Source organism: Puma concolor, chromosome E3 (assembly GCF_028749965.1).
Source record: "Puma concolor isolate L17-30 chromosome E3, mPumCon1.1.hap2, whole genome shotgun sequence".
Classification (NCBI taxonomy): domain Eukaryota; kingdom Metazoa; phylum Chordata; class Mammalia; order Carnivora; family Felidae; genus Puma; species Puma concolor.
The window spans coordinates 1,280,473-1,304,862 of record NC_141682.1 but is presented as its reverse complement, the minus strand read 5'-3'; the positions used below and the strand labels follow the sequence as shown (position 1 = coordinate 1,304,862).

Genomic DNA, 24,390 nt, shown 5'->3' with positions numbered 1-24,390 from the left:
GCACCACAGTCTTTAGCTCGAGCAGAAGTCAGGATTTCCTGATGGCCGTTCATGGAGAGGACAGATGCCCCCAGGAAGATCAGAAGTGTGGATTTTTACGCCTTGCGCCTGAGATGATGTGTGTGGGTGTTGGTGATAGCGTGTACTAGTGCAATTCAGGGAGAAATTCCAGGTGGCTGGTAGATGGGAGGCGTTTAAAGCCGCGCAACTAGATGAGATCACTGAGGGAATGCGTGCAGGCAGAGAGGAAAGTGGGCAGGAAGCATGGAGCTCTTCAGTGCCCAGGCTCAGGAGGTGAAGAGGGAGGAGGAAAAGCAGGAGGGTGTGGTGTCTTTTTCAGAAGCCGAGAGAAGGAAGCATCACCTGCCAAATGCTGCTGTTGGGTGGAATGAGGAGAGTACGGAGACTCGCCGTGAGATTTCACGTCTGTGGCGAGCAAAGCGGCAAGGGTGGATTTTGGTCAGTAGTGACTGTTGCGGTAGGGACGAGACCACGTGAACCGAATTCTCCTTAGGTCTGTCCAGGGGCGAGTGGGTGTTTTAAAGGGAGATTGAGGGAATGGGGAGGGGAAAGGGGAGGCACTCAGTCGCCTTAGGAAGTGAGACATTACAGAAACCAGGAAGGGGGGGTTGGTCCATGTGAAACCCCCCCGGGGTTGCCGGTTAGCGCTTATCAAAGGTAGGCTGCTACCCTCAGGGCTGTCGGGTGGGGTCTCCCCGTGTTGGCTGCTTTCTTTTGGCAGCCTTGAGTTTTCTCCGGCAGGCTCTCTTTAAGGGCGCCAGGGTCATTTCAGGGATAGGCCCTTGAGCTGTTAGACACTGCATTAGTGGGCCAGGTGTGAGGCCCTTTGGGAGAGAGGAGCCTGGGTAGAGTTTGGTCACACAGCGCGTCTTTGTCCGTATGGAGTCGTCGTGCTCTTGGGAAGAGCAGTTCTGGTGGAGGGGTTGGAGAGAGGAGGGAGGGACGGAGTTCCAGGCCGTGCAGGCGACTCTACAGGGTTTTACGGCCGAAGGAGGCAGAAATAGGGAGAAGAGCATGTGGGATGGAGAGAGTTTTTGTTATTGCCTTGTGGGAAGTTTTAGTTGAGTGAGTAGATGGGAAGCCGGAACCGAGAAGGAGGGGCGGTGCTCAGAGTGATGTCCCTGCGCAGGTGGGGCTGGAACCCAGCTCACCAGTGGAGGGTTTGGCCTCGGTCAGAACCTGGCCCGTTTCCATCAGAACAGGAGAGGAGGGCAGGTGGGTAGATGTAGGGAGCTTGCAGTTCCCTTCCCCTTGTTTTGTGATCAGGAATTAAGGTTCTCAGCCAGAAGGGAGAAGACAGTGGAGGTTTGAGAGAGGAGAGGGGCGACCAGGCAGGTGGCAGAGGTGGGGAATGTGTTGGATCCCCTGGTAAGGCTGAAGGGTGATTGGGCCCCGGGGTGCTGAGGGGGCTGAGCTGGAAAGATGGGAGGTGGGCTCGGTGAGTGAGTAGTGACAGGACTTCGAGATTGGCCATTGGAGGGACAGGGAGGGGTGGGTTAGGTACCAAGAGAGCAGAATGTGGAGGCCGTTCGTCTAAGTGGGCAAGTCAGAACTCGGACTAGGCTTGGATCAAAAAGGACAGGAATGAAGTCCCAGGCCGGCTCAGGCGCTAGGATCCCGCTCCTGGACTCCTCGGACTGATTTCCTCGAGGGCTGTGGATTGTGAGGGCGCAGACCCTCCCGAGGGGGGCTTGGCCCTGTGAGTTGGAAGGTGTCCTTCCCTGTGGCCCCCAGGACACATCAGAAGTAACACGCGCTGGGTGAGAGGGGCCATTGGGGGCTGCGGGTGGGATTTTCAGATTTTAGAATTTTTTCCTGTAGGGTCAGTTATTTTCTTTAAGATCCTGTGGGGTTTCTTTTCAGCCCTGGGGACCCGGCAGCCTCAGCCGGTTGGCGCTGAAGCATCCTGACCTGTGAGTGTCACCCCACCCAGACGGTTAGCCGCCGTGTGTGTGTCTGACCTGGGTCGTCAGCTTTCTGCTGGCGGAAGCATTTGCTCCACTGAACTGGAGCTAGTTATCTTAAAGCTTTTGTAGTAGAAATGACAAGAGTAGAAGGGGGAAAGCCATACTTGTAATTCTCACTTCCTAAAATGTCAATATACTAATGTGTTTCCTTCTAGTTTTTCTCTGTGTGTGTGTGTGTGTGTGTGTGTGTGTGTGCGCGCGCAGTTTTCCTCACACGTAGCTTTGTGCCCCATCTTTGCCCTTGACGTTGCGCCATGAGCTCTTACTCCTGTGGCCGGATGTTCTGCGCCGTCCTGCATAGGCCTGCCCCTTTGCACACGGGCATCAGTCGCTTTCCCAGTCCGCAGTCCGCTGTTGTGGGACAGTCACGGTGTTTTCCACTCCTCGATGTCAGAGGCGTTAGCAGGCTTTATATGGTGCGGTTGTCCCCCTTGTGTATGAATCTCAGCCCGTGATTATTTCATCAGGAGAGGTTCCTGGAAGTGGAAAGCACTTGACGAATGTTATAAAATTGCCTTAAAGAAAGACTGCACCAATTTCTTCTCCTGTCAGCAGACATGATCCCGGACAGCCTTTTCACCATCCTGTGGCTAACGCTGAATAATACAATTTTAAAAAATGGCGTTTTTAACCTATCAAATTAGCTGGGTGATGTGTGCGTACAGCTAAAAACCTCCAGCTGTAGCGGCCGAGGGACAGAAAGGATGCCATCAGCCTTCCCCCCTCCCTCCCCAGGCCCCATCCCTGGAGGCCGGCGGTGTCCTCCCTCAGCTCTTTGTGCCGGGATCGCTTGCACACTTACTGGTAGCGCGAGCTCAGTGCGTGACTCGGGTGTGCCAACCGTAGGAGCCATCGGTTGGTGCTCCCCTCTGACAGGGACGCCCCCGTTTCCTCACCCGCGTGCCGCCCTCAACGGCCACACGACGGAACCGAGTTCGTGCGTGTCCTGCACTTAGAACAGGACCTGGTGCCTGGTCAGCTCTCTCAGTAAGGGGCAGTTTTCGGAATTGACTCTCCTAACTAACCCTCCCACCCCCCCCCCCCCCCAACGTGGCCTCCCTCTGGCCACCAAGTACAGGGCCACCTACCGAAGCTGGCAGAGCCTGGGGAGCCTGCTGTTTTGCAGAAAGGCCTGGGAGGAAAAAGAAACCTAAAGGAGGGATCTTGACCCCCCTGAGGCCCCACCTTCCCCCGGGGCTGCTTTCCTCACCACCTCCCTCTCCCTTTGCTGGCTCGTCCGCTGTTCTGCCTGCACACCAGGAAGCTGACACACACTTGTGGGCCCTGGGTTTGCCAGATGCCGTAGACACGCGCACGCCGTCCTCACAACTCTGTGAAATAGGGTTACCGCTAAGGGAAAAAAAGGAAGGAAAACCAATACAGGGGCATTGTGTTGCTAAATTTATTACAAATAATTGAGAGAGGTGTGAGGTTTTTTGTTTTTTGTTTTTTTTAATCTTCCCGTGTTTTAATGAATTCACAGCGTTGTGTGACCATCACTGCAACCTCGTGTCAGAACATTTTCCTTCTCCCAGGAGAGACCCTGGACCTATGAGCCCCTCCTGCCCCTTCCTCCGCCAGCCCTGAGCACCCATGGAGCTATGCTCCCACTCTGCGCGGACTTGTCCTGGACACCGCGTGTAGACGAGCTTGTACCGTGTGCGGTAACCCGCGACTGGCCCCTCTCCCGCGGCAGGACGGGGCTGAGTCGCCCGGTCAGTGCCGTCCATTGCAAGGGCGCCCCCACGTCTTGTTCCCTGTTCGGCAGTTGCTGGATGTGTAGGTTTTTTCGCCTTTTGGTTACTATGACGAATGCTGCTGTGAACGTTAGTGTTGGAATTTTTACGTGGACGTGTTCATTTTCTTTGGTAGGTATCTGCATGTGGAGCTGTTGGGACCCATGGTAACGTGTTGAACTTTTTTTTTTAAAGTAATCTCTACACCCAACGTCGGGCTTGAATTTATAACCCTGAGGTCAAGAGTCACATGCTCTACTGACTGCCAGCCAGGTGCCCCGACATGTGTAACTTTTTGAGGAACCACCGGGCTGTTGTACAGAGTGGCTGCACCATTTTATATCCCACCAGGGGTGCATAAGGGTTCCAAGTTTTCAGGCATCACCAGTATTTGTTACTGGAGCCAACCTAGGAATGTGGAGTGGGGTCATTTGATTTACATTTCCCTAACAATGGATGGTGTTGAGCATCTTTTCCTGTCCTCGTTGGCCACTTGTGTGTTGTTTGGGGGGGTCATCCGAATTCAAATCCTTTGTCCGTTTTTTCACCGAGTTTGTCTTTTTTATTGGGTTGTAAGAATTCTTCACACGTGGTGGATACAAGGCTCTTCTTGTCAGTTACATGACCCGCAAGTATTTTTCCATTTCTTGATGTTGTCTTTGTACTTCTTTGCTAAATTATTTGCAGCACAAAAATTTTTAATTTTGAGAGGTCCACCATTCATTTTTTTTCTTTCGCTGTGTGTTTTGTTTGTTTGTTTTCTTTGGTGTCCTGTGTAAGAAACTGTTGCCTAATCCAGGGTCATAAAGATGTACCCCTGTGTTTTAGCTCTTACACTTAGGTTTGTCATCCATTTTGAGTTAATTTTTGTGTTTGGTGTGAGGTAGGGCTCTCAGTTCATTGTTTTGCATGTGGAAGTTCAGGTGTCCCGGCACCTTTTGTTGAAAAGACTGTTCTTTTCCATTAAGTGGTTTAGGCGCCTTTGTTGAAAATCACTGACCGTAAATGTAAGGAAATGTCTTCTATACCAAGCATCCGTTGTCTCAAAGTCATGAGACATACCATCTCTCAGAACTATTAAGAGAAACCTTTTTATAATATGGAAAAGTCTTTCTCCCTTTTTAGCAAATAGACTTAGTGATTACGCTTTTTAATGATAACTTACAGAAGGAATAAAGATTTAACTTAACTTTTGTGGTGACTGGTGTGTAAATATTTGCTAAACTTTTCTTATTTCCCCAACAAGGTAACTGGCTGATGGAGTCCTTTGTCTTTTCAAAGCCCCTGTGTCAACAGTCTCTTGTTCTTTCACGATTTCTTATTATACTGCTAATTGAAATTTGTAGCCTCTGGCTTTGAATACTTTTTTTTAGATAAGGCTTAATTAAAGACTGTGGAGCTTGGAGTTTTTCTGATTGCACAACAGTGATACTCTTTCAGCATGCCGTAGCTGATCGTAGCCCCAGCTGGGGCAGAAGGAGCCCTCCATGCTGGCCCTGTGTCCTCTGGAACGCGGCCCTATGTTCCTTGACTATCTCCTCGTTTCAGCGCAGCTTGATAACCCAGGTTCTCCTTGCACTTCCCTTGCTCTGCAAAGGTTCCCAGACCGGGAGTCTAAGGAGCTCCCCTCCCCGCTTCCTTTTTCATAGAGGATGGTGTTGAGAACCCAAACCTGGGCTCTCCGTGTACTCTGTCTCTACGCCTTTTCCACTGTGATCACCCTTTATGGTCACCTTTCCCGTAATGCTTTCCCTCTCTTTTGGTTGCAGGTTACAGTTAGTGATGTCTCACGTGTCCTGTGTTTGTGTCCCCCTAAGCGTGTCACCTGTGTGTGAATAAGTCTCTTGGACTGCGAGGTCTAGCCTGGAGCAGCTCCTAGCACATGGTCGGCACTCTGCAGGTGGTGACAGAGTGACTGGCAAGTGCTGACGTACGTGGGTGGATTGCTTGGTGGCGGGGTGTGCGTGTTTCATTCCACCAGCTGCCCCCTTGACGTAATTTTCCCCTTTTGTCCCCGTGAAAACGGTTTTGCTTTGGGGGAAATCTACATCTCAGTAGCGTGTTCCTGGGGAGCCCACGTTCTCAGAACGCATCTAGCCTTTGCTCGCCTTCAGGGGGCCATCGCCCTCCATCTGCCCTCCCTGCCCGCAGGCCCTTTAGGGGGTCCGGAGGCCCGGCCTTTGCACCTGCCGTACCTTCTTCATCGCACGCACCACTCCCCTCCCCCGCCTCCCCCTCCGCAGCCCTGCCCTTCACCGGCTTTCTCCCAGAGGCCTCCTGCCCGTGCGTCACCTACGCTCGCTTCTGTTCTACCTTCTCGGTAGCGTTCATCCCCACGTAAAAGCATTTTCTCACCTGCACGATAGATCTCTCTTGCCCACCACGAGGGAAGCTTCATGAGGTCAAGGCTCTTGCGTGCCATGCGGTTCGCTCTGTGTTTGGCACCCCGCACAGTGCCTGGCACAGGGTTGGCGTTCACAAAGTATTTGTTGAACTTCTGTTGCTAGAGCTGGTGTTCAGAGAACGACATTGGGTTTCTGTCCCTTTTCCCGTATACATAGCCTTGAACCGCAGGTCTGAAGGTAAATTTTTAAAAAGACATAGACATAAGTATACAATATGTACGTGTATAATTTACACGTGCCTGTAAGATCTGGAACATGGAGAATGTTAACTGGGAGTTAGTTGAGCATGAAAAAACGAAATACATTTTTATAGTTTGTTAGAACGAAAGCTGATATTAGTAGACCTCGTAAATACAGTTTGAAAGGACTGGCGTTAAAAAACACTCCGAGGTCTCCCCTCCCACATACGCCCTCGCAGGAAACCCCTCGGAGGTCCCAGCAGCCACCGGCAGTGCCCCTCAGGGGAGGGCTCTCCCTGACCTGTCGGCCTTCAACCATTTCTGTTCCCTGTGGCACGATCCCACGAAGGACGTGGGTTTTAGGGTTCCCGGGCTTTTCCTGGAGCTCTGCACACCACTGTGCTGGAGAAAGCACACCTGTCAGACGCCTCTCACACCGTGTCGCGCCTTATATGCGGCCCGGGTGGTGCTGCTTCCACAAGTCGAGGGGCCCGGCCCGGGCCCATCACCGTGACCGAATGCCCTAGCCACGGCGGCGACGGTCGCCTGCAACATCCCCAGATCATGGGCGGTTTGCCTAGGGGATTTGACCTTTCCCCTAACTCGTGTAGATTTTCCATAATTTCTTTCTTTCTTTTAAATTTTGCTTATTTTGAGAGAGAGCAGAGGAGAGGGGCAGGGTTAGAGGGAGACAGAGAATCCCAAGCAGCCTCTGTGCTGTCAGCCCAGAGCCTGAGTGGGGCTTGAACTCCCGAAACGCCAGATCGTGACCTGAGCCAGATGTTTAACCCACTGAGCCCCCCCCAGGCGCCCCTGCCTTTGTTTGGATTTTTATAGCGGGAGAGTGCTCTTCCCCTCGGTCACAAATGTGATGTGGCCCAGGACCTCTCGTCACGCACTTAGCAGTTTACCTTCTCTGCTGCAGGATGGCAAAACGGAAGAGAAAAATTACCGAAATGACAGAGAAAAAGAACAAAAAACCGAAGAAGGCGTCAGCGAAGGAGATGCCACCCGCGGCCACACCGGGCACCGGGGAAGCGCACGCCGAGGTGGGCGCACGCGGGGTCCCAGTCCAGAGGGAGGGCGCAGCGAGGGCGGGATGGGTTACAAGCCTTCGCGCTGCGGGGCTTCTGGGAGCGGCTGTAAGACAAGTAAGAGGGTGGGTGAACTTCAGGTTCGAACGCCGCGACCGCCTTTCCTCGGGCACAGCGTCCACCGACCGCCGTCACGGTGCCGTGCTGTCGGGGGCACTTGTGTCTGAGATGGGAGGCGGCGGGACAGCACGGGCTGCGCCCTTGGGAATGGGTGGAGTGCCGCGCACGCAGTGACGCGTGGAGCGTGGCCGGGAGTCCTGAGGAATTCAGATCTTGGGGCGTCTGGGGGGCTCAGTCACTTGAGTGTCTGACTTTGGCTCTGGTCATGATCTCACAGTTTGGGAGTTCAAGCTCCACATCAGGCTCGGCTGACAGTGCAAAGCCTGCTTGGGATTTTCTCTGTCCCTCTGTCTCTGCTCCACCGCGCCCACCCCCCCCCTCCCCCACCTCGCACACGCATGCTCACTCACGCTCTCTCTCAAAAATAAGTAAAAATAAACATTAAAAAAGAATTCAGATCACAACATACAAATGCTCATATTGAATGGGACAGAAGTCTGTTGCAAAAATACATGCACTTAAATTTGGTTCCTGGTCTGAGCGTTAACGTTTTTCTTGATTGAGCTGTCTTTACAATTCCTAGGATGCGGTTGATGGAAACAGTGTAGGGTGTCACAGATTCTCCCAGATTGCACATGAAGTGGAACGTGATTAGGCGCGTATCCCGTGGTGACGCGTGCATCTGTGGGCGGGCGCTGCTCTCTTCGGAGGGGACGGGATTTCCTGTGGGTCCACGCCTGCCTGGAAGCACCGAGAAGCTCGTTCACACCGGTGAACGTGGGTGGAAGTGTCGTCTGGGCAGCGTCGCTTAATTCCTTAAAGTCGGAGACTGTTCCTGTGATTTGGGGGCACGTTTGGTCCCAATGTGTTGTTAGAGATCGGCCATTAGATGACAACTTGACGAGGTCCTTCTCCAGTCCTTGTGGAGGAAGAACTGGAAACCGTCTGACTCGGTCGGGGATGCGTCTCTGGCCAGTCGCTGTTGTTGTTTGTGGCACCCGTGATTCAGACCTGCCTCCACTTACGAGAGCCCTGTGGGCTCTTCTGCCCTCAGAAGTGTCCCCAGCTGGTTTCAGGGTGACAGGTGGCTTTTCTCTCATAAGATGGGGAAAGGACCGTGGTGCAGGGGGAGGAAGAGAGGAGGGCCCTCATGACAACGCCAACTCCTGACCGCAGGCCATTCTGGCCTTTTCTCTGAGCAGTTTCGGCGCGAGTACACATGGAGCACACGTGGCATTAGGGCCCTGGGAGCGCGCTCCTGAGACCACCCGTGCTGTAGACGCCTGGGCAAGTCTCTGTGTCCCTCAGGGGGTGTGCACCCAGTTCGATGACTCACTGGTCCGGGTCACTTGAGGCCTCCATCCACCGAGGCATCTCTGTGCTTTTGCCAGCTGGCTCCCAGGCCCCCGCCTAGTCCCTGGCGATTTATTTTTGATAGAGATAGAGCACAGGTAGGGGAGGGGCAGAGAGAGAAGGAGACACAGAATCCGAAGCAGGCTCCAGTCTCCCAGCTGTCGGCACAGAGCCCGACGCGGGGCTCGAACTCACAGACCACGCGATCATGACCTGAGCCACCCAGGTGCCCCTCCTCCGTTTTTTTTTTTTAAACTCCATCCTATCACCTTGGTGATTTTAAGTTTTGTTTAAAACTTGCAGCTTTCCTTTCAGAGTGGCCTGCTTGCCGGCTGCTAGCCTGGGGCAGGCCCCGCACAACAGGGCGGGTTGACAGTAGCCGTGTGCACAGGTTGGGATTTCTGCCTAACCTCAGGGGGACCTTCTTTCTGCTGAGTTCAGGTCATTTTTAAAAGTGTGTGATTGTTTTTTGTTATGAAAGCGCACATTGGTTAAAGTAGATTTGGAAGACGGAAGAGAAGCTTCTGGTTTCCCTTTTGAGGCCTACAGTTTTGTCGGGGTCTGTGGCGTAGTGGACAGAGTTGCTGCTAGAGTCCCGTGCACTTCCGCTTGGTTTTCGGTCCCCGGGGTGTTGACCTGGTGGCAGGCTGGCCCGGCTGAGGAGCAGGAAGCGGTGCGTGGGAACGCGGGGCCCGGCCACCAGGGGTCGCCGCCCCTCCGCCTACAGGCGGCCCGCGGTCCTCTCCCGGGAGGAGCTCCGGCCCAGCGCAGTTACGGGGCGGGAGCACTCGTAGGGGGAGGTCTCTGAGGTGTGGCGCTTGTGGGCTTGTGTCCCAAAGACCCCTTCTTACATTGCCAGGCCGGTCTCCCAGGGAGGGGCTCTTCCAGGCGGACACACCTTGGGCTGCGCTAATAAGAGGATTTCTTCACTCTGCTTTTCATGGGAAATTATGGAAAAGCCACGTCAGGCTCATTTTTAAGGAAAGCACATGGAACACTGCACCTAATTTTGAGGCGGGCGGGTAGACAAGGCCTGGAGAGCACATCCCATTCCCCTGGGAGCTCGTGGAAAAGTACTGTGCTGTCCTCCCCCGCCCCCCCCCCTCCCCGCCCTGCCCTGGCTGCAGGATCAAGCCCCAGAATCCATCCGCATGAGGAACAGAGAAGCCTCTGTCCCCACTTGGACTAGTGTGCCGTCCTCCCGGGACCGGCCGTCTGGATAGGCCCGTGGGAGCCCGTGTGGCCACTTCCCACAGCACAAGCGCCCTGAGCCAGTGCCAGGAGGGCCAAAGTTTCCCCAGGGCTGGCCCTCCGTGGCCCCGGGGCAGCCTCCTCAGAGCCGCGCTTCCTGCTGGGAGGGGAGCCTTGGCACACCCAGCGGACTCCTCTCTGGCCCTCTTTTGTGCGCTCCGGAACGTAGGAAGCCGTTTGTGCGGCCCCGGGTGCTCAGAACCTCCCTTCTTTGCGCATCTCACCAGCCCGTTAACCTGCAGAGGCCCTCGCCGCCCGAGGCCGGGAGAGGGTGTCTGTGACGCCCCCGGCACGGGCCGAGCCCTGCTAGTGCCTCCCTCAGCGCCCTGGATATGGTTCTGGCCGGCCGCGGGCCTCACTGGAGACCTGCCGCCCACACCACGCCCTCTCCCGCCGTCCTGCTGCGTGAGGGACGCGGGAAGTCGGGGTCCATGGGCCCGTCCTCTGCACCAGGGAGTCTCTGCCTGCTTCACGGCTTCTTGAAACCCTCCCGCGAGCCTGGGCGTTGGGCCGTACAGGCCCGCCTTCAAGCTGCTGGGCCCCTTCCTTTGAGAGGGAGGGTTAAATCTTAGACAGCAGGCGTGTCCTGAGAGGTTGCCGACCCGTCATCAGTCATCAGTTGGGAGTGGAAGGGGCAGAAGCCCAGGGGTTGGTCCCGAGGGTCTCCCCGCCACCGCCGAGGAGATAGTCCACCGTTCGGTTTTGTCCCGGACAGCGAGCCCCACGACAGGGAGACATTATGCGGCTGCCCCGCTCACGGGCCAGTCAGGCCCCTGCAAGCCTCTGTGGGCACCCGGCAGGGGCGCTGCGGTGCCCAGGCCCTTGGTTGCCTGGAGGCGGAGGCGTGGCTGGCAGTGAGCAGGGCCCTCCTCCCCTGTCTCTTGGGTGAGAACCCCTGCGTTTGCACGAGACCGTCCTGATCACAGCGGAGTCCTCAGGCCCAGTGGCCCCGGGTGTGGCCCGTCCTGGTCTCACACACGAGTTGACCGGAGAGGCGGCCGCTTGCCCAGTCGCTCAGCTCTCAGCTGGCTGGGACAGAGGAGGGACTCCCACTTGGGCCTCCTGTGTCTGCTTCCCTTTCGGAGCACCCAAGGAAGACAGGGACCCACGGGGTGCCTGGCCTGACTCCTTAGTGTAACTGGGCTGAGGGCTGCCGGCCAGCGGGCGGCTCAGCCGTGTGCGGGGGCGGCGAGGCCCAGCACCGTCTAAGGAATAATGCGGCTCCTTTGGGGCACCCATTTCTGCACTGCTGTCAACGCGGGTGTTGTGTCCGGAGAAGGACCCCGGATTTGTCCCGCAGACCACCCCACGCTGGGAGTGAATGCGTTCCTGGAGCCTAGAGGGCACGGTGGCAATAGCAAGCACTTTTCTTCTTGCAGAATGTGACGTGCCGTGCATAAGCTGGGTGGCTCCCCAGTTCCCCATGCCACCCCGCGTGCTCTGTGTGTTTTCATGGGCCCGACTGGAGCGTGGCGGGTGACAGCGGGGCTGAGAGAGGCTGGGCCCCGCACCGCCACACCCTCAGCGGCCGTGGAGTGGAGTGTCGCCTGTCTGGAAGGGAGACACCTGCTCCTTACGGGACCACCCTCTTCTCTTCGTTTGTGATCTCGAAATCGGGGTAGGAATTACCTGAGTGTCAAGCCGGCGAACGCTTCCGAAAACCGTCACGCGAGGTTGTGAACTTTGCGGCCTTGAGAATTTGCTCAGAACCAAAGTACTTCTTCCTAATGGTGTTTTGCCTCAAGAAATACGTGGGTCTGGCAGTGGAGTTTTGGTTGTGAAAGTAGCAGCTGAGGGGTTGCCAATCTTTACAGGCAGCTCCCCAGGAGCCTGAATTCCCCTATTGCGTTGTCTTTGTTTTCTCCTTTGTGACTACTGAACGCTGACTTGTCAGCCAGTTAGTTATAAAGTGATGGCTGTGCAGGGCTGGGGGAGTTGGAGAAAAGGGACCCAGAGAATTTCCCTGATAGCCCCGAGGCTCCCGGTGAGGTGTAGGGGACCGAAGTCCCCCTCGTCCTGTCGTGGTGGCCTCTGCTGCCTCCTGAGGGCTTTCCTTTTCACTGCCCAGTAATGTCCCACCCACCGCACGTCCCACGTGTTTGTTTCTCCGTTCCCTGGTCTTTGGACTTTTAGCTCGTTTCCACTTTGGGGCTATGGGGAGTATGCTGTGACTGTATGCGAGGTTTTCTGTTTTCCTTTCTCTTGGGTAAATTCTCAGGACTCAGATGGACCACAGTGTAAGTGTGTTTTTATGTTTATGTTTTTATTTTTTTATTTTTTTTTTAAGAGAGCGTGAGTGGGGGGAGGGGCAGTGAGAACGGGAGAGAGAATCTTAAGCAGGCGCCACGCTCAGCACTGGGCCCCGCACAGGTCTCGATCTCACAACCCTGATGGCCTGACTGGTGCCAAAATCAAGAGTCGGTCGCTCAGCCACCTGAGCCACCAGGCACCCCGTGTGTTTACGTGCGCGAGGAGCTGCCAGGCCGTCTTCCACGCCGGCACGCGGGGGCGCTGGTGCTCTGTGTGTTTGTCAGCACTTGTTGTTGTCGGTATTTTTCGTTTTGGCCGCTCTCGGGAACGTGGTTGTGTCTTCCTGTGTGCGTGGTTTTCACAAGCAGGTGCTTGAGGCGTAACTGACGTGGGGGAACCCCCCCGCATTGAAATAATTTCTCGTAGTTTCCGCCCCGGTCGCTGACGGGCGTGAGCATCTAGCAAGCCTTGTTTCTGTGCGTGAGGTCCCGTTGGTGAAGTGCTCGCACAGCTCTCTTCGCGCTCTTAGTGGCGGGTTTTCTTACGGTGGAGTGTTGAGAGTTTGTTACCTATTTAAGATATAGGTGTTTTATCCGATTTCCGATTTGAAGCACATTCTTTCCTGATCCGTGGGTCCCCTTCTCATTTGCCAGCAGTGGCTTTTGAAGAGCAGGGGTTCTGACTTCTGATGAAGTCTGACTTACCCGTTTTTCTTGTACGGTTGTACTTTGGTTGTACTTTCTGTTAACTCGTCGTCAGGAGCGTGTCCGGAGATGCTTCCAAGTCCGCAAGTGTGGATCTTCGTGGATCTTCCGAAATGTTAGGATTTCCCCGGGTGGGGCGGTGGCATGTCTCACGGCCGCCCTCTTAACGGTCAGTTAACCTCGTTTCCCATGTGGATGCGCCTGCCCGGCACCGGAGTGCCGTTGTGCACGTATGCGACCTCTTCTCTGGGCCCCCAGGGGCCGGAGCGGCGGTGGGACGGCGTGTGGCCAGTGCCAGGGAAGAGACGTCCGGGCCCGAGGCCGGCGCTGGCGTCTGCCTCCCCTGTGTGTCCTTCTGCAGCCCGTTTTATTGGTGTTGTCCTGGTCAGCAGTGGGACTGAGACGTTTTTCAGTCACTTACGGAGCGTCTTTGTCCTCTGAGTGTCCTCACCACATCTTTCTCCTGGTGCTCTGGTTGCCTTTTTGTGCACGTTTTACACATGCTTTGTCCCAGTTTGACTTTGATGACGACATTCTCCGTGCGTGCAGGCAGATGCCAGTCCTCATGCCAGAGATAATGGCCGCCTTCTCCCTCCCACCGTCACTTACGAGCATTTTCTCTTCTGTGTTTTCCTCTCAGCTGGGCTGCACAGCAGTCCATAAACGTGTTATATTTAACTTGCTTGTCACCGCGCTGCTCCCTTCTTCAGGTTTTATAGGCGTGTTTTAATATTGAGTAGAGTAAGTACCTCCAGTTGTCATGTGGACCCTGTTTTGGGATGTTTTCACCTAGTTTCTTATTTGTACGAGGTTTGGAATCAGCTTGCACGTTTCATGAAAAGTCTTTTGGGGCGCCTGGGTGGCTCAGTCGGTTAAGCGGCCGACTTCGGCTCAGGTCATGATCTCACGGTGCGTGAGTTCGAGTCCCACTCGGGCTCTGTGCTGTCAGTCCAGAGCCTGGAGCCTGCTTCAGATTCTGTGTCTCCCTCTCTCTCTGCCCTTCCCCCGCTCACACTCTGTCTCTATCAAAAAAAATGAATAAACGTTAAAATATTAAAAAAAAAAAAAAAAGAAAAGAAAAGTGTTCTGTGCTTTTTTGAGGTTGTTTTTATGTCATTCAGACGATCATGCTTCTCTCCTAGGAGATTTGCGTGTCTGGCCAGGAGCAGGTGACCTGGGTAGGGTCCCTGTGGCAAGCACAGGGCAGATCCCATCGGTCTGTCTTTCCCTGTCACACGATATCAAAATACACAAAACTACAACTCAGGAATGGAGTCTGGGCCCCCGCAGAGGACACTCCCAGGCCTCCTGGGCCCGCTCTGACCGTCTCCGCCCGGCCACACGGTATGCCCTCTTCTCCGTCCGGGCAGAGGCTGTCTGTCCCACCTTCCTTTCAGAAATTGACCTTTCTGGCCTGACCAAGCTTTTCGTTTTCTTCTACCCACTATGTCCTCACACTCTGCATGGTGAGCCTTCACCTAACTGTTCTGTAACCAGTCAAACCCAGCAGCAGCTCATGGGGGTCAAACTGGGACGTGAACTTGTTGAGCAAGTAGGTATTAAACTCTGGTTTTTGTGTTGCTATGGGAAGAAGTTTTATTTTAACGTTGAATTAACTTAGGTGTTTTCGTATATAGCAGGTCATAGGAGCGTTCATGGTTATGTATTTTTTTCAACCAATTCTAATATTTTGCGGCAAGAATTCTTCAGTTTTAAAAGGAAGGTGAATCAGGCAAGATGATCTTTTCTTTTTTTTTATTATGGGGGTTGGGGTAGAGTTTAGACGGCTTTAGGATGATGGCCTCCTCTTTGTCGTTACCTGCACTGGCTTTTCTCACATATAACTTGCAGTAAAACAACAGCATGTGTGTCAAATTGTACGTGTTTGAAACAGAGCCATGGTTAAGTCACCGTGTCGCTTAGGGTCTGGGTTGACAGCCGGCGGTAGCTGTTGGGGTGGAAAAATCACACAGAACGTGAGAAAACCCAATGATGGACGAGTTGTGACCTTGGAAGTAGGGAGTGTCTCTCGCCGATTTCCCCCCATCTGCATGAAGAGGCGAACGGCGATTGGGTTGGCACCGGAGGGCAACCTGGCACAGACCGGGTCTCGGCTGGGGTGTTTGCATACGAACAGCAAGGACCTGTGTCTGTGGCTGTTTTCATCTCAGCACATGCGTGCGGAGCACTGGGTGAAATTGAACGTCTGTACATGATTAAAAACAATCTCTCAGGGGCGCCTGGGTGGCCTAGTCGGTTGAGCATCTGACTTTGGCTTAGGTCATGATCTCATAGTTGTCGAGTTTGAGCCCCACATTGGGCTCGCTGCTGTCGGTCAGAGCCCGCTTCAGATCCTCTATGTCTGCTGTCTGTCTGTCTGTCTGTGTGTCTCTCTCTCTGCCCCTCCCCCACTTGCGCTCTCTCTCAAAAAAAAACCCAAAAAACAATCTCATTCCCCCTGCCCCCCCCCAGAAGTAGACTCTCCCCCTTAAGAAAACAATAAAGGTCTATTATAAAACCAGACACATCTTTTTAGCTCTTACTTCTCTCAAAAGGTGAGCATGTCTCAAGAAACCAGAGACTTTAGGAGCACCTGGCTGGCCCAGAGTGTGCGACTCTTGACCTCAGTCAGGGTCCTTAGTTCAGGTGCACGTTGGGCGTGGAACCTGCTTCATTAAAAAAAAACAAAACCAAGCAAAACAGAGACTTGGAAGTTCTTCACCGGAATCTTAGCTTTCACACTCCGCGGCTGGTGGAGGACGCCATTTTATACGTTCACACGCACAGAGCACACTCACTTGTAGAGCACACTCACGCAATAGCAGACTCACAGCACTCACGTAGAGCACACTCCCATGCGCCGAGCACACGAGGCCCGTGCGGAGGCCGTGCGGGGCTCTCCGGCAGAAGGGCGCTCCGGAACGGTGGAGAGACTGAGGATGCCCGGGATGGCTCTCTGCCTCTGGGCTCTCCACCTCGCCGGGGGTGGGGGTGAGAGGGGGCGGGGGAGGGCCCTGGCCTCCGAGCCCGTCCCCTCAGCCCGGGAGGTGGCCAGAGCCAAAGCCCCTGACTTCCGGGCACCGGCGGGTGGCCTCGGGACAGAGCGGCACCCGTGTCCTGCGATGTCTCTGGGGACTAGCTTCTGGGTACCGCTCGGTTTGGGTCTGCAGATGCCCCGTTTCGTCAGTTCTTTGATGCTTTATGAAAATGGTCGTTTTTTGGTCTCTCGGTCAGTGTTTTTGGTCGCCATCCTTCCCCCACCTGGCCAGAGAGTGGGTCTGAGGCAGATCAGGGCTCGGCAGATCTCTCTTTTCGGGTCAGCGTTGTGGGCCGTGTGGTCTCCGTTGCTGCTCAGGCTGCCCGTGTGGGGCAGAAGAAGCACACAGACGGCACGTAAAGAAATGGCCACGTGCAAATGCGGTGTATTTACCCCGATAGGCGGGCACAGGGGACTCGGCCCAGAGCGCGCATCCCCCTGCTGCGAGGCGTCCAGCCCGCCGGTGCTGGCCTCTGGAGCGGTGCTTCCTGACAGGGGTCTTCCTGCCCCAAGTTCCTGGGTCTCCACGGTATGAAAGGAAGCCCGGGGACTGTAGTTTGGGTAAAGGGTGGCCCGTATCTGGGGCCCTGGGAGGCTTGGCAGGCCTCTGGGTTTGTCCCGGGGACCGACGACGGCCCTGTGTCATTGCTGCGGGGGGAAAGGTTGCCGTGGACACCGCCACACGGAGGGCTAATTAGGAAAACAATACGGCATCTGTGACCGGCAGGAGGACGTTCGGTTTGAAATATAAAATTAGTATCTATGTAGACGGGAAGTTGGACCACCGAGAGAGTGGTCCTAACGTGCCACTTCCTGAGCGCGGGCACTCGTGTTCTCTTCTGGATGCAAGCCCCGATGGTCCACGGTGCAAGCGTGGGGCCCTCTGGCCACCTGAGTGGCTCCTCTGTCCTGTGTGGATGTGGAGGCCGCTGCCTGGGCTGGCTGCAGCTTGCCGGAGAAGCGGATACACATCCGTGGAGCACGGAAGCCGTGGCTGGAAACCGCACGAGGAAGCTCGCCGGAGGGTTCCAGAGGCTGCGGGTGACGCAGAGGACAAAACCTTCTGCGGGCGTGCTAGGGGGCATCTGGGTTCTCCCCTGCTCAGCCGCCACGGGACGGTTGGGGGGCCCGGGGGCCTGAGGCCCGTTTTAAGGAGCTGACCTCAGGGTGGTGCGGCTCGTTGTGTGGTGAGTCCCCGATGCTGCCTGTAAGTGCTGGAGGGGCTTTCCGGTGTCACAGCGGGCCGTGTACCGTGCACGCACGCTCCCTCCTCCTCTCTGTCACACCCGGGAACAGGGGCCGAAAGCACAGGGAGGTAGGTGTTGGCCTCGATGGGGCGGTCCCTGCGAAAGTCAGCCATCTAATAAACGGGCGAGTTCACCTGTCCTTGGGCAAGTCCAGCCGAGACAGGGTGGACGCTTAGGGGTCACGCTGGGAGGCTTCCTCCGGGAGGGGGCTGGAAGTGGTGCCCTGTGAGGCCCTTCTAGTGCTCTGGGCCCATTCCACCCGCTCTGTGTCCCCTGGAGCCAGGCGGTCCCTTAGCAACCTCTGATGATACCGCGGGACCTTCTCCACGCGACGGGCCTTCTCCCAGCCGCTGCCGAGCGTCCGTGCTCGTGCTCGCGGGTGTGCTCCTGTGTGTACATTCCTGCGTGCGCTCGAGTGCTGGCGTGTGTGCGTGTGTGCGTGCACCCGTGCGTGTGCCTGCGTCTGAGTGCAGTTCTGTCACAGCTTGGATCGCTGTAGCCGCCAGCGCGGTCAAGGCTTAGAAGTGCTCTGTTGCTGCACGGCTCCCTTGGGCCCTACCGTTCTAACCACTCACCCACTGAGTCAGGGACATTTGGGTCGTTTCCAGATCGTGGCTTTTAGGGGTAAAGCTTCTGTGAACACCCACGAGCAGCAGCGCTCGCTTCTGTGGGGAGACGCCCGGAGCACGGCCGCGGGCCGGGCCAGCTGGTGAGGCACGTTTTTTGAGGCCCTGCCAGGCGTCCTGAACGCGCGGCTCTCCTCCCTTCCGCTCCCGCCGTCACCGTGCGCAAGGTGAGCTCCTCGGCACGCTCACCAGCGTTCGGTGTTTCTGTTCGTTATTTCAGTCGTTTTGATGTCTGTGCTCACATTTCAAAGAGGACAGCCAGAAGCGCCCTGGGAATTAACTTGCCGCTTGGGGATTGGCGACACGTGCTCCTGGCTTGGAAACGGCCGTGGGCTGGTATTGGCGGATTGCCCCGGCCTCGTGGTGGCGCCGCCCTGGCGGGCCCAGCTGTGATGTGTCCTTGTCTGCCCTGCCCGCGTGCGACATCCTTTTTCTCCAGGGGCTTTTCGAGAGTGGTGGTCTTCACCGGGCAGCGCTCAGAGTCGGCTGGCACGGGTCCGCGGTCTGTTAGGCCGGCCTCGGTGTGCCCCACGGTCTCCACGGTGGAGACACGGTTTCTCCAATCACTTGTCACATCTGGAGAATTGCAGAAAACCTAGAAGCTGATCAGCTTCCCTGCTGCCGTGGAGACCTGGCAATTGTCATTCTGGGCCAGAGAAAACAGGCTCCCCGCCCCCACCCCCCCACCCACCCCCGCCAGCCCCGCCGTCCACCGGCCATAGCTAATGCCCTCAATGCTGCAGCCGTCAGCCCGGGAGATGTGTGTAACTTTGCCTCCTTGTGCTCAGCAGAGAGCAACTCGGCAAAGTGGAATTTTAAAAAAGCAACGTTTGTTGTTTTTCCTGAGTTATACATGGCCAATGTGAAAAAGAAAGAAGGAGAAACTACAGAAAAGCACATGGAAGGAATCAGGCTGATAACCTCGCGGTGAACGTCGCGGACATGTTCTCCATGTTTTCGCGGCAGGTGTATTTTATTTAACATATACGAGAGTACCCACATCGGCTCTGGGTACTAGGGTTTTTGTGTTTTCTGGTACGACCAAGAAGAGGGTAGCTCGTGGTTGCTTTAATTTCAGCTTCTTTGATCACGACCGCAAACGGTCATTCTCCATGTACATGTTGGTCATTTGCTTCTGCAGCTTCTAGATTTTTTACCAGGTCTGTTTGCAAATTTGACCTTCTCTGTATTGATTTGAAAACACTGCTCATGCTAAGGGCTCTTCATCTTTTTTTTTTTTTTTTTAAGAAAGAGACGCAGGGAGAGAGGGAGATCGAGAATCCCAAGCAGGCTCACACTGACAGCACAGAGCCCGACATGGGGCTCATCTCACACACCATGAGATCACGATCTGAGCCGAAATCGAGTCGGATGCTTAACCAACTGAGGCACCCAGGATCCCCCTTTCATCTTTCTTTTACGTGTCAGGTAGTTTTCCAGTCACGTTACTCTTGTTTGTGGCTTTTGCCCTAAGCAGACAGCCCCTCTGCCTCTCCCAGCCTGCAGGAGCTTCCTGCCGCTTCTGGGCCCTGCACCGGCCTCCCTGGCGAAGGCCTCGCTGCCTCCCCACACCCCGTCTTGTCCCGTGCCCCCTCGGGGTTACGTTTCTCCGGCCGTTAGAGAAAGACGAGGGTCGAGCAGCGAGGCATCGCCAGGGGCCTCCCGTTCGAGGGCTGGCTTCTCGGCTTCTGCCATACTTGGACTGGCTCTGCCCCCTTGGCTGGGGGAGGCCCTGGGTTTTGACGGCCGGGTTTAGCTTTCACTGGTGATGTGGGTCCTTCTACGTCTAGTGTCTCCAAAGGCAGATCCCAGGGAAGCTGAGAGTGGTTGCCTGGGGGTTATCAGCACGCGCCCCCGTGGGTGAAGTCCCCCCACAGACCAAGTACTTGGCCCCACTGAGCCTGTCTCCTGTTGTCTAGGAGCGCCTGGCAGCCCTCTGGCCCTGGCTGGGCCGCACTGTGTTGTTGCCCGCCTACAGTCCGTCAGCCCCGCGGGATGGGCTCGGGTGTGGCTTCCGCACCATGCGGTGCTGGGGCCTGAGTCATTCTCTGTGGGGAGTGGGTGCGTGTGGTTCGGGTCCCCTCAGACGAAGGTGAGGAGGGAAGAGGTTGCCTGGTGGACAGAAGGGAGTCTTTGCTGGCTGTGCGGCCGGTTAAGTGCCAGGCCCTGAGACGTCGCTACAGACGGGAGCCCAGAAGCCAGATCCAAGTTAGGGCCTGGTTGGGGGAAAGGTCGTGGCCCTCAGCCCTGGTCCAGGCTCTGACACTGCCCCCCAGAACAACCGTGGCACGTTAGTTAACTGCTGCCAGTTGTCATGCCCGAGAGCTCACTGTGCTCGAGGGAGGCCGTAGGCTGCATGGTGACCTGGGGGTCAGGTGGCATGGGGGCTGTGACCCCTAGGAGAGTGAGCTTGGCTCGGTAGCCGCGTGGGAGTCACCAGAAAAAGGCTCTGTGCCATAGGTGACCTGGAGCCTGTCAGGTTGTCAGCCTGTCGTGAAGTTTTAGGTAACGCACGTGCGTAGAGCCCTTGCCAGTCTGGTGGACTGGCTGACGTGAGAAACCCTCTCCTGCTTCAGGCGCATGAGCGTGTGGAAGAAGCGTGACAGCAGAACCGTATGGCGTAGCTGAAAGCGAGCCACGAGTGAGAGATACAGAAGCTCGAGGCCAGACTGGTGAGCGAAACTGGAGCCGGCGGGCCCAGAGTCATCGGAACCGGGCTCGTGTTCTAACAGTGGCACGGCCACGCGAGGTGGCCCGCCCCCTCACGGGCAGGTGGTGGAGCCGGACTCCGGCCCCGAAGACAAGAGCCATAAATTGGAAAATCCTACCCATTGGGCAGATAGAGCAGGCAGGCAGGGTGGACGAAGAAAGAGCCCGTGATGGAGAATCCGAATCCCAAACCCACGGCGTGCGTGGGGGCCAGACCCAAAATTTCAGTGACCCGCGACCTGGGAGCCCCCAGCCGAGAAGTTCACCGGGAGACTTGTTCGGACCTCCGGCAGAGATCAGTGCAGAACCGGCCCCCGGGGCCTCCCACGAAGAACGGCCCTCCTGAAGACTTCCACGGCGGAACAGCCCGGTCCACGGGACCACGGGAGGAGGGAACCGTGGTGACAGTCCGCCGGCAGGACGGGGGATGGAATTCACAAGAAACACGAGGCAGGGCACCTGGGCGAGGCTACATGGGTTTGCGGTTTTGGGGGGATGAAGGGAGGGAGAGTCAGCATTCTGTCCCGTCTCCCCCAGCCTGGGAACAAGCGGGAAGCTGAGGCGGAATCTGACTGAGACAGCAAAGGCAGAGGCTTCGGCGTGGAGCCCAACAGCGGGCCGAGCGGGCCGAGAGAGGCGAGCACCCGACCGGGTGTGCAGAGTGCGGGGCGGCGGGGGCCCGGCGGGGTCCCTGTGGCGCTGCTCCTCAGGAGTGCGGAGGGAGGGGAGGGACGGCGGCCAAGGGCAGGGTTTGAAGGTGACCTGACGTGTGTGTTGCAGGGGCGCGTCTGGTCCCTAACTCCCGCTGGTGCCCAGCACGGCAGCCCGGGGGGGGTGGGGGTGGGGCGACAGGCAGGGCGGGGCTGGCTGGCGGGAAGGAGCGGGGTCCGGGGCCCAGACGGCCGCTTCCTAGGCTGTCACCCCGAATCCTGGCAAATGGGAGGCCTGAGGTCGTGGCCTGAAGCTGACGTGGGAGGTGTGCTTCACCGGGAGTGACGTCGGATGGCAGGAGTGGTTCCTGGGAGTTTTCCGGTGTCTACAGATCGTGAACCAGCAGTGTTCTTTCAGGGGGGAGCTTGGCCGGGGAGAAAGATGGAAAATGAGTCAAATCTTGGTAACTTTTTCCCACGAGACGCTGCCGCGCAGCCTGGGGTCCCACCGGGGACACCGCCTAGCGGACTGCCGGGCGCACACGTTTCTTGACCTGGCTCCTTTCTCGGGCCTTCGTCCTGGTCGTGGCCTGGATTGTCCGCGGCGCCCAGGCACACCTGGGAGGCGGGGGAGGAACCCGCTCGCCTGTCTTTGCCGAGAGCGATTCGGGGGCTCCTGCATCTGTGTGTGAGCAGCCTGCTGTGTGCGCCGTGTGGCCACACATCGTGCCGGGGGGGCCTGCGGACCTTCGCCGGCCCGGCACAAGGTGGTCGTGCCGACCGGCGTCCGAGAACACCGACAGACGAGAAAAGAGCTGTTTTCGGATAAGTCGCGCATGCCGTGTGCCCTGGAAATGCTTCGCCTGTTGACTAAAGTGGCCTGCAAACAATGAAAAAAGAAAGTTAACGGAGGAGGCCCCCTCCGGCCGCTGACGTCAGCGCATTCCGTTTTGCGTGTCCTTTCCATTCCTGGGATGCCGGTCTGGGCATGCGTCTCTCGCACGTGAGCTCTTCGTGTGTCGCTCGATTTACGCCTCCAGGAGCGTTCTTCGTGTTTGAAGACAGAGCCCCCACCCCGCGCCAGGCACGTAGAGCACAGCCATGGTGAGGAATGCAGACGTGGAAAAGCCGAGAGAAATGTCTGGTGCGTAGGCACATCTGTATTTTTACAGACGTGCTTAGCTTTCAGGCAGGCGGGCACACTTCACTTCATCACGCGAGTCTGTGAACCGAGCCAGGATCCGACTGTCACTGCCATTTTGGAGACTGAACCGCCCTCCACCGGGCCCCCACCCCCCGTCGCCCCGTCCCCGGGTTTGGGTGGCTCCACTCCATCCCCTGCTCTCCTTCACGCCCGGCGTCGTCACCCCCTGTTCCACCACAGCCCTGGGAGCCCCAGCCCAGACGCTCCCCCATCCTGCCTCGGAAAGCAGAGCCGGCCCGGAACCTGGCCTCCCGAGTGAGTCTCTGCTTCGGTGGCTTGTTTTTTTGTTTTTCTTCCCTCTTCGCCTTAGAGGGGGGTGTCCTGTGGTCTTGAGAGCTCTTGGCCCTGGCGCGCATGGGTGTTTTAAAGCTACTAAAGGAAATTCTGCCCCAGAGGTGCCAGGAGCTGACTGGTGACGTGTGTGCGCGCCTTCCCAGGTGGTTTTGCCCAGGGCCGCCAGGCCGCTTCCTTCACCAGAACCACTCTTCTGTAAGGTCACGCATAGTAATAAAACAACATGCTTCCTGCCTTGCCCTCCTCCTGCTGAAATTATCGCCACTTCCTGGCTGTTCGGAGGAAGCCACTAAATTTGTTGTTTTCAGTCGAGTGGACACCACGTTTATTTAAGGAAGCTTATTTCATTATAACATTCGCTAACGTTTATAAGGAATATTAATCGCTGGCTAATCAGACAACGTGCGCAAGAAAGCTCTCCCATTTCGGGTCTGAAATACCAGAATGGGCAGATTAGCCGGAATATTTGTTCAATCTTTTCAAAATTATTTTTGTAATGGTATGAAAAGATTTCCCAGGATGGAGTATTCACAGCTGGGAAAACAGTCGCTGCTTTGAAGATGGTTTTCCCAGGCACAGAGCTCACGTCTCCTGCTGCGAGGAGCGTAAACAGTGTAACGGTGCCTAGTGAAACTTGCCGTTCTCTTGGTGAGTTTTCGTGGCATACGATGGCCTTCTTCCGGCCAGGCTGCACGGTCCCCTGTCGGGAATATGCGTTTACAAACCTGGAGGAGACCGAACGGCAGTGTGCCCAAACAGGCCAGGGAAGCAGGTGCGGGTGTCGGACTCCCCGGGTGCTGAGTAGCTCACTTTGTGCTCATAGGTCGTATCTTTCAAGGTTGAGAATGAAAGTGGAGGTTAAAGTCTTGGCTCTCACCGACCCATCAGGTTGGTCTGGACGATGCCGTCCTTACCTCTAACCCCAAGCCTCTGTTGGCCCCAGGGCCCCACACGTTCACTTGGACTCCACACAGCCGCCACCCGAAGCCCCCCGGCCTGGGTACCAGGTCGTGGTTCGGCGGCAGGTCGGAAGCGTGTGGCTGCCGGACATCAGGCTGGGACGACTGTCCAGGGTCCACCACCAGGAATACCGCAGGCGGGGCACGGGGCTCAGCATGCAAGATGGGCTTGGTGACTGTGTTGGAAAGGAACCAAAAAGGAGGATCTAAGAAAGTCTGAGGTTTACACACCTGTATCAGGGTATAGGCCAACGCCCGAAGCACAGAGGGCCCGAGATCCGGTACCTTAAGTAGACTAGAAGTTTATTCCACAGGCCAGGGGTGAGTAGCCGGGAACCCAGGCCCCCTTCGCCTTACCGCTCTGCCTCCCCCGGGGGTGCTGTCCCTGCTGTGGGGTCAGCGGTGGCTCGCTCTGCACCAGTGTTTTAGTTCCGGGGCAGGGGACAGTCGGAGCGAGGGTCAGTGGCTTCATCTTCACAGAGATGGCTGGGACGCTGTGTGCCTTCCGCTCACGCCCTGCTGGCCCCACCCGGGTCATCGGCCCGTCTGGCCGCAGGCGAGGCGTTGACCGTCACCCCCACCTGGGCAGCCGGGAACCCGGTCAAAACCGGGGGCTATGTTCCCAATGGCAGGAAGGGAAACGT

General features: G+C 56.5%; 1 protein-coding gene across 1 annotated transcript in view; it reads left to right on the top strand.

The window, feature by feature from the left end:
- The first annotated feature begins 7,233 nt into the window (after positions 1–7,233).
- CHLSN (cholesin) overlaps positions 7,234–24,390 on the top strand; it is a 101,891-nt gene continuing 84,734 nt past the window's right edge. The window contains exon 1 of the mRNA XM_086691198.1: positions 7,234–7,357. Within this exon, the coding sequence (XP_086547324.1) occupies positions 7,235–7,357 (123 nt within the window). The 5' untranslated portion in view covers position 7,234. The remainder of the gene's footprint in view (positions 7,358–24,390) is intronic.